The sequence below is a fragment of the Glycine soja genome, chromosome 20, assembly GCF_004193775.1.
Source record: "Glycine soja cultivar W05 chromosome 20, ASM419377v2, whole genome shotgun sequence".
Taxonomy (NCBI): Eukaryota; Viridiplantae; Streptophyta; class Magnoliopsida; order Fabales; family Fabaceae; genus Glycine; species Glycine soja.
Window position 1 is genome coordinate 2,598,579 of NC_041021.1, and position 13,079 is coordinate 2,611,657.

The 13,079-nt window shown below is 30.6% G+C and overlaps 1 protein-coding gene across 3 annotated transcripts; it reads right to left on the reverse strand.

The window, feature by feature from the left end:
• Positions 1–1,772: 1,772 nt before the first annotated feature.
• LOC114403418 (cyclin-T1-5-like) lies at positions 1,773–8,406 on the reverse strand. Of its 3 annotated transcripts, none has more exons than XM_028366378.1 (7): positions 8,228–8,403; positions 6,194–6,437; positions 5,617–5,698; positions 4,236–4,370; positions 3,483–3,655; positions 3,242–3,393; positions 1,773–2,973 (listed from the first exon to the last, which is right to left on the reverse strand). In XM_028366378.1, the coding sequence occupies exons 2-7, from the start codon at positions 6,421–6,423 to the stop codon at positions 2,042–2,044; spliced, it is 1,704 nt and encodes a 567-aa protein (XP_028222179.1). In that variant the 5' UTR covers positions 6,424–6,437; positions 8,228–8,403; the 3' UTR covers positions 1,773–2,041. The 3 variants fall into 3 exon arrangements, with proteins under 3 accessions (XP_028222179.1, XP_028222178.1, XP_028222180.1); XM_028366377.1 differs by having other exon boundaries at positions 6,194–6,492; positions 8,228–8,402; XM_028366379.1 differs by lacking the exon at positions 5,617–5,698 and having other exon boundaries at positions 6,194–6,492; positions 8,228–8,406.
• Between the last annotated feature and the right edge of the window lie 4,673 nt (positions 8,407–13,079).

Sequence of the window (13,079 nt, forward strand, 5' to 3'; positions counted from 1 at the left end):
TTTTTCCAGCTTACTTATTATAATTTTACATTCAATATTTTCTTGCAGGACATCATAAAAGTCCCATTTTTTTACCACATTCAATGGGCACCAGAATATCCCGAATATGTCTGTTTCAAATATAATGGAGTTGTATACCAAATCCAAGTCAAACTCCATAAGGAAAAAAATTTCTTTGCTGAAGGACTGTAACAGTTTAGAAAAGAATTAGTCATTTATGAATCTACCATCATTCATTTCTTTGCAATCGATCACATCTCAATATTCAACCTTCATTTCAGTCCATCACTGGAACAGCAGACCTCCGAAAGACAGTGGATGATATTCAGGCAACATATTTAGACACTTGAAATAACACAATCAATGATTGACGCACCGCACCCTTTGGTAATGATAACAATGCAAGAACCTAATATATTGTTCAACAATTTTACTACTCTAAAATGACTAAACATAATTACACTTTTTGTACCAGCTTGATAGATTAAATTTTATTGCTTTGTTTATTCCTAACTCCACATGTTTGATTATTATCTATCTGAATAGCACAGCTATGTTGCTTTTTATGTCCAATCTCATTCTAGGTAAAACTTTCATTTATCAAAAAACCAAACTTAAATATGACTCATATAAACACAAAATTAAATATAATTATTATTTATTATCTTTTGCAAAATCTTCCAAGCTGTGTAACTAAACATCTAAATGTCTGCGATCAACACATGACAATCCTTAGAAAATTAGGACCTCCGTTACAGTGGAATGTTATTGTTCTTGATATTGGAATTGGCGAAAAATATGTTGTGCAACCTTGGTATAAATTCCTTGAAGAAAATAATTTTTCTCATGGTGATGAAATCTCATTCTACTACAGGCATCATGAACAAATTTGGAAAATTATTATTAGAAGTCAAAAGGATTAGAATAACAATGATAGTGATAGTGACTAAATTAAGTTTAGGTTGTTTCTTTTGTTTACTAACATTGTCTTCGTCAATTAGTAATCTAGCTTTTTTTAAAAAAATGCAATCTAATTATTATTAATGTTATATATAGTTGTGTTCATTTTAATACTGTATTATAGAATAAATGAAGATTCATACAAAATAAATTACAAGTGAACCATGCGTACGCACGGGTTACCAACTAGTTTAATATAAATCATGAGAAAGAAACATTAATTAAGAAACAAAATTCACCAAAATTGGTGATTTTTAATAAATTCTAATCAACCACATTATCCAAAGAGAATGTCGCTAATATTTCTCATTAGTATAATAATGTAAGATTGGAGTTCTTTTCTCATCTACACTTTTGATTATATTTATTTTTCCAATATTCACATGTCACATCAATAATGATACCTTTGCATCTATGTCAATTATCATATTAGTATTATATCATTTGTCATGTCAATTGTCAATGTAATATCATTTGTCATATTAACCGTCAATGTCATGTCAACAAAATTCATTAAAAGACAAATGGACCAAAATTACACTATTACAATAATTGTAAAGTTCAATTTGCTCAATTAAACCTAATAAAATTACATGTACACCAAAAGAAAAAAAAATGTAAATCTTTCCTAATCAAATGCAACTAATTATAGAATAAAATGTTAGTTTTGAAATTCATATCAAACAACAAACATAATATCTAGTGCAACTAATTAAAGGATAAAATTTATATTTGATTCATGAATAAAAAGATGAGTGCATTAGTGAATACCCAAAAAGTTAACTTCTCTACTATTGAAATACACTACTATATATTAATCTAATGATATTTTAAATCAATAGAAGACTAATTATAAAAATTTACACCAAGATATGTGTACTTTAAATGTTAGAAACTTATAAAACAATGTTGATTAATACTCAAGTCTAAGTTTCAACAATGTTAGAAACTTATTGTTGTTGAAATTTTATGTGTACTTTAAATGTTAGCTACTTATAAAATTATGTTTTTATCTTTAGTTTTTAATGTTATAAAGTTATGATATTTTCATAAAATTATGATATTTATTCAGCAAGTTCCTTTATTCGGCAAGATCATTGTGATAACTGGAATCAAGATGCTTTTTCATCTCTGGTTGCCTACCTGGAGGGCTCCCCATCCTTCTCTTGCGATTGTTCAACAAGGATGAAGCATCGTCTATCATCTCCGCTTCTTCTGCATTGTCTTCCTCCATGTCTTTCTGAAACTGTGCCTTCATGTTCATGTACCGCCCGTCTCTAGTTTCCTCATGGTTCTCCCCCCCATGGTGATCTTCACCATCAGGCTTAGACCAGTTCTGCCTTCTCTCACGCTTATTTTTCTCATCCTCCACTGCTAATTCAATTCCATCTTCCAGCTCCCTCTCAATGAGATCATCCTCATCCATTACATCTTTCTTTAATGCCATTTCGCCTCGTTGTTCCTTTCTCTTCTTTCCCATAGCTGCCAATGCCTTTAACTTATCCTTGTCAATCTTGATTGCTTCATTGGGTGAATGACCTAGTGGAACTTCCCGACGCTCCAGATTTCGGCCAACATTGCTGCCAGAATTGTTTAATGCAGATTCATCTCTCCTTCCTACTTCTGCACCCTCCTTAGTCCCAACAATTATGTCTTGGTCACGTTCAGTACCAGATTTAGATCTATTTGACACTTCTCTCTTGTTATCTTGATAAGTCAACTGTTCTGAATTATGTGACTCCCTAATATCCAAGTTGTGATCAGTGATGTCACTGCCCATTTCTGCACTCCCATCGTTGCTTTGGTTCTCAGTTCCTCTTTGTGGTACCCCAGTTCTCTCTACAGATGAGTGCTGGGGGGCTTGAGATGATATTTGCTTTGAGGCCTGCTCCTCATTTGCAGAAGGAGCCTTTGAAGCAGCTCTTGTTCCTCTAGCACTTCCTTCTACTTCACTTCCCTGTGCTGGTGGAAGTCTACTCTGCTCATAGAGTTCCAACATTTGATTGCAAACCTCTGCAAGAGAAAATACCCACAAGAACTGAGAAGGATATACAGAAGCATACAGACACACAAAAGGACAGCCCATTGTTAAACTACTCATAGCAATAAACTGAGTTCTCTTATGAAAATTCCCAATTTGATCGGGAAACAGGGATAAAACCATCCAGATATGTGACAATGGCAGAAATGATCATAATGCATTAAACCAAGGGAACACAAAAGGCTACCCAAACAGATCAATTTTGTTAGCATGCAAATGAATTGAGGGGATGACACCGACCCTCTAATTGGCGTGGGGTGACATCAAACTCTTGCCACCAAACCTTCTCACCATCTGATGGAAGCTTCACTTTCAAGAACTTGGCAGCAAGGAAAATGGCACCTGCCGCAATATGATGTGGCTTAAATTGCAGGCAGAGCGATGTCCTCAGCCTGAAAGCCACTTTTTTCCAGTGTGTGATCAAATATATTTTAAAAATAAATCGACAGTTAAATTCAAACAAATTGCAACCAAATCATACCCATCATTAACAAAGTTCCACGCAACTAGTGCAAGGGCATTCTTGGCAACAAACTTCTTTATGGCTTCCATAAGAGGTTTATATGGATGTTGAACATTCAGATCAAAACCTAAAGTGGCAAGCACAACCCTCTCTCCAAGTAAAATTAATTCTTTTTGCTGCTCGTACACTTCCTGCATCATTTACAATTTCTATTAAACAAATATAAATATATCAAGGGTAAAGGAAAGAGAACCACTATAAAAGAGGAGTGTAAATACAAAAAAGAAGTCCGAAAGGGGCCATGTAGATACTTTACCAATATAGAGCAGTTGGAGATGGAATCAGATCAACTATCCAATAGAATGGGGCATAGGAAAGAACATTTCCTTAATGATAAAATTAAAAAATTCTAGGCAACAAGTTCAACTTAAGTAGTTATTGAGCAATAAAAAAATAACCTTGATACTTTCACAATTTACAAGCCAGATAAACATTTTATAGGATTTCAATATTTGGGACATATCTACCATGTTTGACATTATAACCTAGATAGATGTGTTGCCTAGACACTGACAAGTTGGAGGGATGCACAGTCCAGAAGCAAATAGGGGTAAAAAAAGCCTAGTCCATTTTAGACAATTGGAGAAAGATGACAGACAGCAAGAAAAAGTCTCTTGAGTTAACAGCAGCAATAAGATTCAGCTAAATCCTAAGTCAAAAATGTTGATGTATAGGAGCGAACTGGTCAAAGCACCATCAGTAATAAAACACCTTCTGTTTTATCCTCTGCGCAGCAGCAGGATCCTTCTTGTGAATGATCTCATAAGAAACAAGAATAACATCCTTTAGTGGACGAGGAGTCTCTTCAACCTTCCCAGCAAGGAACATACAGACCGTTGCAATGGTCTGCAAAAAAGTTCATCAAGTGAATTATGAGATTTTGATTAAGTAATCTTTAAAATTATAATGCTTTAACATCTACCATTCTCTTAATATAAATTAGGAACCTCCTTACATCAAATAATTATAGAACTCAAATAATAAAGCATATAGATGTTAAAGATTTTGAAACTTCACTAAACAGAAAAGTTTAAGCAGCAGTTGGAACTTGGAACTTGAAATAAAATGTAAGATACAAGAGTTAAATGGAATAAAAATATCAGATAGATGATGAATTTTTTACAGAAATATTAACTTATAGAAGTTGCAAATTTAGAAGATCCATTCACCTTCAATTACAAAACTTTCCCTAAACTTAAAATGGATAGATTGACCTGTTCAACAACAGATTTCATACGAGGTAGGAAACTCAACTAAAATAATAATACTATGCGAAACAGACAATAGAAATACTTGATTACAAATCCCTACTGAAAAGTAAAATTCTTGCACTCAGTCTCAGTATATACACATCCTCTCAAACACAGAGTCCTTAGACAATTTCTGTTAGGTCCCAGCCAGAGACAGACAGAATTTGGAAGGTTTGTTCTCATAAGAAAAAGGGGCCCACTAGTGAGGAAAGGCCCAATAGTTAGACTTGTTAGACCGAAGTCAGTAGGTTGACAGTTATTCTGTTACAGTAGGTTGTTAAATAGTAAAGGATGTAACAGAATGAGGGGAACATCCCATGGAGGACTTCTCTCCTTATGCCCAATTCTATCCAGTATCAATTCTTTTATGTCCATCTGTCATTTCATTCTTTCTGTTATTCTGTTTACCACTCTCCCCATGCAACCTTTCAACTTTATAGAATTTTAGAAAAAAATTTCAGACTGAATGTGCACCCAAACATTTTCAATATTGAGAATAGTATATTAGAGTTAGACAAATGTAAGACAAACAAACTCAACCTTTCCAGGAATATGCTTTTAAACAGGAGAAACTACCAATATTACAGACAAAAACCATCCACAAAGTATCAGCCAACCAGGCATGTCAAGTATTGAAAATTAAACTAAGGAAAATAATTCCACACAACACAAACCATTTTCTAGATAGTATTATGATATTTCTATTTGTCTTTTATACTTACGATATACTGGTTATCTACAATGGCAAGAACACAAACATATCACACTAAATTAAATTGCAACTCAAGCTCTGGAGAGACAAAATGCCTACATAATATCTATTTGAAAGTGCAACAACCCACCCTTCGGTCATTCTTTGCATGAGATTGTCGAAGAAAGAACCGATGACAAAAGATTATGGCCGTTGCTATAGTTACCTGAGGCCTGCAGGGGCCAACATTAAATTAATATGTAAACCTCCAACAGAATTTCAAAAATAGGATATAAATATTTACAATTTACAACATGGTGAAAATAAGCAACTGCGTTCAAAAGGTAACTGCCATGTCTATCTTGCAAATACTAAATATATAATTATAAGATTATCAAAACCAAGTAAAACAGAAAAAGGAAACCAAATTTCAGAAAGAATTAAGCAAGCATATGCTCACAATGCTTTCATTACCATGCAATAGATGATTGCACTGGTGGGGTGTATCATTCACATAAACAGCTGTATAATTTAGGAAAGGTTTCACAAAACATTACTGTTAAGAAATTGGAAAGAAAATATGGGCTTGCAAAAGTGGGGAAAAAAAAAAGACAACACGATGAAGGCATAAAATCCCTCAGAGCTATCCCAAACACAGCAAGTATGTGAATCTAGAAAGTAATAATTAAATATTTATAATAATATCAGCAGGCTAGCACCAAACTCACACTTTAAGTCTCATGCCTAAATCCTGCAAGAATGTGCAGTATGACTTGCGCAGATATGTCTCTTTCTTCAAGTCAATTCCATCTTTTCTTGATGGGGAATGTTCCTCTATTTCTTTTCTAGACATATACCAGCGACCTAATGATTCCTCTTGCTTGTCTTGAGAACTTTTACCAGAGTTGCCATCAGGTGTTCCATGATGTGGCAACTCTCCAGGCATAAGTCCTGTCATATGTACCAGAATTTCTGTGCACAGAATAAATTCTGTATCATTTGTTCAACATCATGTAGCAGAAAGATTCTGGAAGACATATAAAAATAAATGAATAACATGTATGTGGTATCATGAATATAACAGAAATGTGGAAATTGTAATCCATGTAAAACATGCAAGGGAAGAAAATGAAGGAAAATGTAGGACAACGAAAGCAAAACAGAGAGACTGCAGGAGAGAGGTTAGGAACAGAATCTAAACTGGGTATTGATGTTCTCAACTTCTCTGCATACAGGGATCATCATGTTCGGCCCTTCACTAAGGCTGAACACTGAAAACTACAAGGAAAATAAATAATGGTAAAATGCACAATGGATCTAGGATAGCTTTGATGCCATCTTAGAATTGGGCTTAAGGCATAACTCAACCCCACAAAACCGACTCATAAGAGAAGGATTGCCCAAGCTTTCTAAGCTATATTTAAGTCATATCTCTAGTTGATGTGGGGCTATACATCACCCTTGAAGCTTCCATTAATGTATCCCACAAAGAGGCTGCAAATAAGGCAGGCCAGAGATGACCGCGATTAAGGCGGCATTCCAACAAAGAACCAGTATGTTTAACCCCAGACCACTCCATAACCTGGTGTAATTAAGTGGGAAAAAAAAAATAGTCCCATAATCCATAGCCATTAGCCACTTGCAGTAATGCCCAACCATGCAACCCATTCACATAGCAAGAGGTTTTCTTGAATGTGGCATGCATTCTCACCATGCCATGATGATATGGGTTGCATGGCTGGCCTCCTGCTATGGAGAACACACACTTTTAGGAGCCTAGACCAACGAGCATCCCACAATGCCATAATCTCATTACCCCACCAAGGCCTTGACCAACACTACCCACATGCAACCTCCAGCCAACATCACCATTACCAATGGTAAATGGCAAAAGGCCAAAACTCCACCATATAAACATGTCATTGCGCCTTATTGCACCGCCTTGGTGGGCCTCCCTTCACAAATTGTCGTGGCGGTTAGCAAAAAAATCCACCACACCACTCCACCATGACGGTGCCATGACCGCTTTTTTACAACACTGGCCTACATATGTCTTCCAAAGACCACTCCAGTAAACCTTTCTAATTCTCCCTCTGTCTACTCTAACATTATTTCTTGGGTGGTGTCTTTGCAAGTAAACCCCCCACAATTCACTCTACCACCATCACAACCGCAAAGGAGGAGTTCTTTGCCACAAGGTATCCTACTGAACAAACCCGACCAGACGACTAGACCAGACATAGGTTGAGAAAATGCTAGAATGATAGCTACTAACACCCAAACATATACAATACTATCAGAAGAGCGCCACCTTCAATCAAACTCCCACATTCACGCAATAGAAAACGGTGAGATCATAAGAAGAAAAAAAAGTAACACAAAAGCTTTAATTGCCCTTATCTTCAAAATTCTTCATTTTTTTTCTCGAGCGAACCCTAATTTGCTTCTCAAATCCGAAGAGATTGCACAAACAACACAAAGTACCTAACAAAAATCTACAACACCCATTCAATTACCCAGATAAGACAAAAAGAACCAAGATTTTCGGCTCAATCGGCTCAATCCGAAGGCATTCCAAAAGGGTTTCAATAAATCGATTGCGAAAAGTGAAATTAGGAAGGAAATGACGGAGAAAAAAGGGATTCAATTGGAGAGAAAACATGAAAAGTGATAGATCAATCAAACGCATCAAAAAAAAAAGATAAGGGTAATGAAAATGAAAAAAAAAAAAAGAAGAAAAAAACGAAATCAGAGGCACTTACGTATTCGAAAGAGAAGCCTCGTCTTCTTCTCGGAATCGGATGCAAGCTGTGTGTCGCCTTCGATTCTCTCTCTCTTTCGCTCGCTCGCAGTCGCAGCCTCGCAGGTTGCAAAAAAGAACCCCAAGTTCGACAATCTCGTCTCTTTTGTTTCCCCCACACTTTTTTTTTTTTTTCTGTGTTTTGGTTTTGTTTTGGTGTTTTTTGTTTTTGTTTTTCATGTGGTTATTTAGCCTTTATTTTATACACTTTGTCCACTAATCATTAAATGCATTTAATTCGAATATATCTAAAAGTGTGTTATTTTTAAAATCAATTAAGTAGTTATTAATTAACACATAATTAAATTTAATGTATAGAATTTAATGATCATATGTTTTAGTTTAATTTTTGTGCTGATGAGTTTCTGATAGCTGCAAAAATTAAATTATTTTAATAATTAATTATATGTATAATGAAACATTAAATTATAGAATTTAACGATTATATATTTTGGCTAATTCTTGCACTGATGAGTTTGTGTAGCGGCAAAAATTAAAATATTTTAATAATTAATTATATGTATAATGAAATATTATTGTTATAATAGATTATAATTAAAAAAAAATTGTCGGAGTAAATTTGTTAAAAAGTGGTCTTGAGTTCATTAATTTTGTTTGGATAAAAAAAATAAAATCATTTTTAACTAGTAAAAAAGTATGAAAACATCTTAAAAGAGAAAAAAGTTGTTTGAAACATAATCCTTATGTTATAAATTTTTATATTCATAAAAACTTTTTGACAGAATAAATATATGAAATCATTCTATCTACACTTAATTATCATTAAGGGGTTTAACTTTATTAATTGAACACTGTATTTGAAAATTGTAAATCTTTTAATATGTGAGTTTAATTTTTTACAAATGAAAAAAATATGATTAATTTTACTTATCATCTGTTAAGTATTATAATTATGTAATTTTGATAAAGAAATTTCAGTTCACCAAATTGGATCCTGCAAGCTTTACAATTGTGAAATTTTGATTTATAACATTGGTGCAATGTTGCCGATGTGAAGATTGAAAATAGGAGAAAATATTATAGAAGGTAAGGATAGATTTTCCTACCTTATAGGTTGAAAACAACATTTTACTACACTATAAAAATTATAGTTAAAGTTAATTAAGTATACATTAAGAGGAGTCACGAATAATAATTGGTTTGCCAAAAAAGTCTACAATGAAAAGTATTTATCTTTTTATTGGAGATTGATAGAGAGGTATCGAAATAAAGTAAGAAACTTAAATATAATTTTGTTAATTTGAAATTGGAAAAAACTTATGATGAAGTGTTAAAAGAAATATTGAAAGACCTTGAAAAAAAAGGTTTTAGTGATTTATATTTAAGCAATTTAAGACATGTATTATGGAGTTACTAGTAGTGTGAGAATTCCTAAAAATAAAATTGAACTCATTTTTAAGTTCTACTTGTTTATTAACTAACATGTGTTGTTAATATATAAATGAAAATTATAATTTATATAACTTAAATAGCAACCAAATTTGCATATATATTTACTGGAACACTGAACCTGTGCAAAGCACGATCAGTCAAATTTCAATTTAAAAAATAAATCCAAAATGTAAAAGAAGAAAGAGAAAATGTGGATAAAAAAGTTAGATACAATGTTAACACTTGTCTTGCCTTACTGTTGGATAATTTATATATATATATATATATATATATATATATATAATATTTATTTATTAGTAATAATAATATTGTTTGTATATATTAATATAAAAATACAAATTATTACATTTTTCAATTTATTACCTAAAAATATTATTTTTATCATCTAATATTTTCAAACTTTTACTTGTGGTAATTGTCTAAGTATGTTGAAATATTCTCTTAATTTGTCATATCATCACTTAACTAATTAATCAAGATTAAAGACAAATACTAAAAGTAAAAATATGAAAATATTAAGTAGAAAAAAATAAACTCAAAAAAATATATTATAGATAAGAAAAATATATTTAAACCTTAATTTATTAGTATATAAATACTATTATTAATAATAGAATTATTATTATCCAAAAAATTTTATTAATATATTTTTATAAGTATATACTAATATTAGTAATTTATATTGATATTCCCATTTGTGTTATATATGTTACTCCTTCATGTCCTTATTATTATATGACACTTCGAACATAATTACACAAACTAACAAAAAAAGTGTTAATGCATTTGATTTTCTTAAAAAATGTTACTAATTCACTAATTTTAAACTTATTAATAATCATTAATTTATTATGGGTAATGTAAAAATAGTAAAGTCTAACACTATTATGCATCACTATCAATAAAAAAACAAATACTTAAGGGAATGTTTGTTTCATGAAGTATTTATTTATTCTTAAAAATATGATATTAGGAAAATTTATTTTCATGGTTATGAAGTAATAAAATAATTAATGTTAGATATTACACGGTTTTTTTAATACTCAAGAATAACATTCCAAAAAGAAAATATTCCTAGGATTAAATAATTAATTTGGGGAACAAATGTCCTGTTAGAGTATTTAATAAGTGTAACTAATCGGAAAAAAATTAAATGTCTTACAAAAATGACTTTTAATTCTTTCTAAGTTGTGCCTTATGATAAGGACTAGGTGAGTATAACTTTTTTTTTATTTCAAACACTTTTTTTAACACTTTCTTTTGGATACTCTCTCTTATAATTGATTAGAATTTATTAAAATCACCAATTTTGATAAATTTCACTTCTCATTTAATATAAATCATGAGAAAGAAACATTAATTAAGAAACAAAATTCACCAAAATTGGTGATTTTTAATAAATTTTAATCAACAAGAGTATCCAAAGAGAGTGTCACTAATATTTCTCATTAGTATAATAATGTAAGGTTGGAGTTCTTTTTTCATCTCCTACACTTTTGATTATATTTTTTTCCAATATTCACATGTCACATAAGTAATTATACCTTTGCATCTATGTCAATTGTCATATTAGTATTATGTCATTTATCATGTCAATTGTCAATGTAATATCATTTGTCATATTAACCGTCAATGTTATGTCAACAAAATTCATTAAAAGACAAATGGACCAAAATTACACTATTACAATAATTGTAGAGTTCAATTTGCTCAATTAAACCTAATAAAATTACATGTACACCAAAAGAAAAAATAATGTAAATCTTTCCTAATCAAATGCAACTAATTATAGAATAAAATGTTAGTTTTGAAATTCATATCAAACAACAAACATAATATCTAGTGCAACTAATTAAAGGATAAAATTTATATTTGATTCATGAATAAAAAGATGAGTGCATTAGTGAATACTCAAAAAGTTAACTTCTCTACTATTAAAATACACTACTATATATTAATCTAATGATATTTTAAATCAATAGAAGACTAATTATAAAAATTTACACCAAGATATGTGTACTTTAAATGTTAGAAACTTATAAAACAGTGTTGATTAATACTCAAGTCTAAGTTTCAACAATGTTAGAAACTTATTGTTGTTGAAATTTTATGTGTACTTTAAATGTTAGCTACTTATAAAATTATGTTTTTATCTTTAATTTTTAATGTTATAAAGTTATGATATTTTCATAAAAAAAAAAGTTAGTATCTCTCCTCTTATATATAAGAAACAAAGACAATCATTCAAGACCAATAAAATTTATTAAATTGATTAATTTTGATTAATAATGCCATAAATTTTAATTTTATTCAAAAAATACTCATAAAATTATTTAAAAGATAGTTATTTCAAATGATGAGAATGTCTTACTTTGTTAATATAAATACATGCATTTCAATAAGAAATGAGTAAATATCTCATTAATAGAGATCATAATAAATTAAGATAATTTTTTTATCAATTAACACATTTAAAAGGGATTCTATATTTTTTATAATGACCAAAAAGTAACCTATGTTGTTTTTTCTTATATAAAAGACTAAAAGTAATATATGATATGTCACTTCTCTTGTGACTATACTTTTGATATGATTCAATGAATTTATTTAGATTTTTTTTATAAAAAAGATTGAAAGTATTATTATTATTATTATTATTATTATTATTATTATTATTATTATTATTATTATTATTATTATTATTATTGTTGTTGTTGTTGTTGTTGTTGTTGTTGTTAATGTTGTTGATTTAACCACAATTTAAGCACGATTAAAGATTATTGTTTGACAACTATTTATGTTTTTGTCCCTTAAATTAAACAATAATCAAACTGTCATTAATTATTTATTTACCTTTTTGTAGTCATTTGAAAGGATTATGCAAAATATGTAATGATTGACTGATACGAGGACGAAGCTTAATGACACTAACACTTATAACATCACTCATGAATCATCGATACTTGCACAATCAACCAGACGCTTGGCGGTGTACTTATCAAAGGAGGAGGAGAAAGACAAACCAAGAATGATGTTATGGACTCTAGACAAATTTTGTATTTATTCATGTTATGTTAGATTATTTATGTAATATTTCATCTTATGATTATTTTCTATTATTTTATGTTTTGGTGAGACTTATTTTGTAATGTTTCATTTTTATCCAAGGAAAAAATAGACGAACCTTAGTGATTGAATTATACAACAAAAAATACTATTCATCGTGAAAATAATAAATAGAAGGAAAAAATAGATGAAACTTGATGGATTGGATTATAAAACAAAAAATACCTACCATTCATTGCAGCCCCCGTTAAGCCCTGTAATTTCACATAACAGAAAATAAAATTTTAGAGAAAAAAATAACTTGGGAAAACATTTCTCTTTTCATATTTTATTGG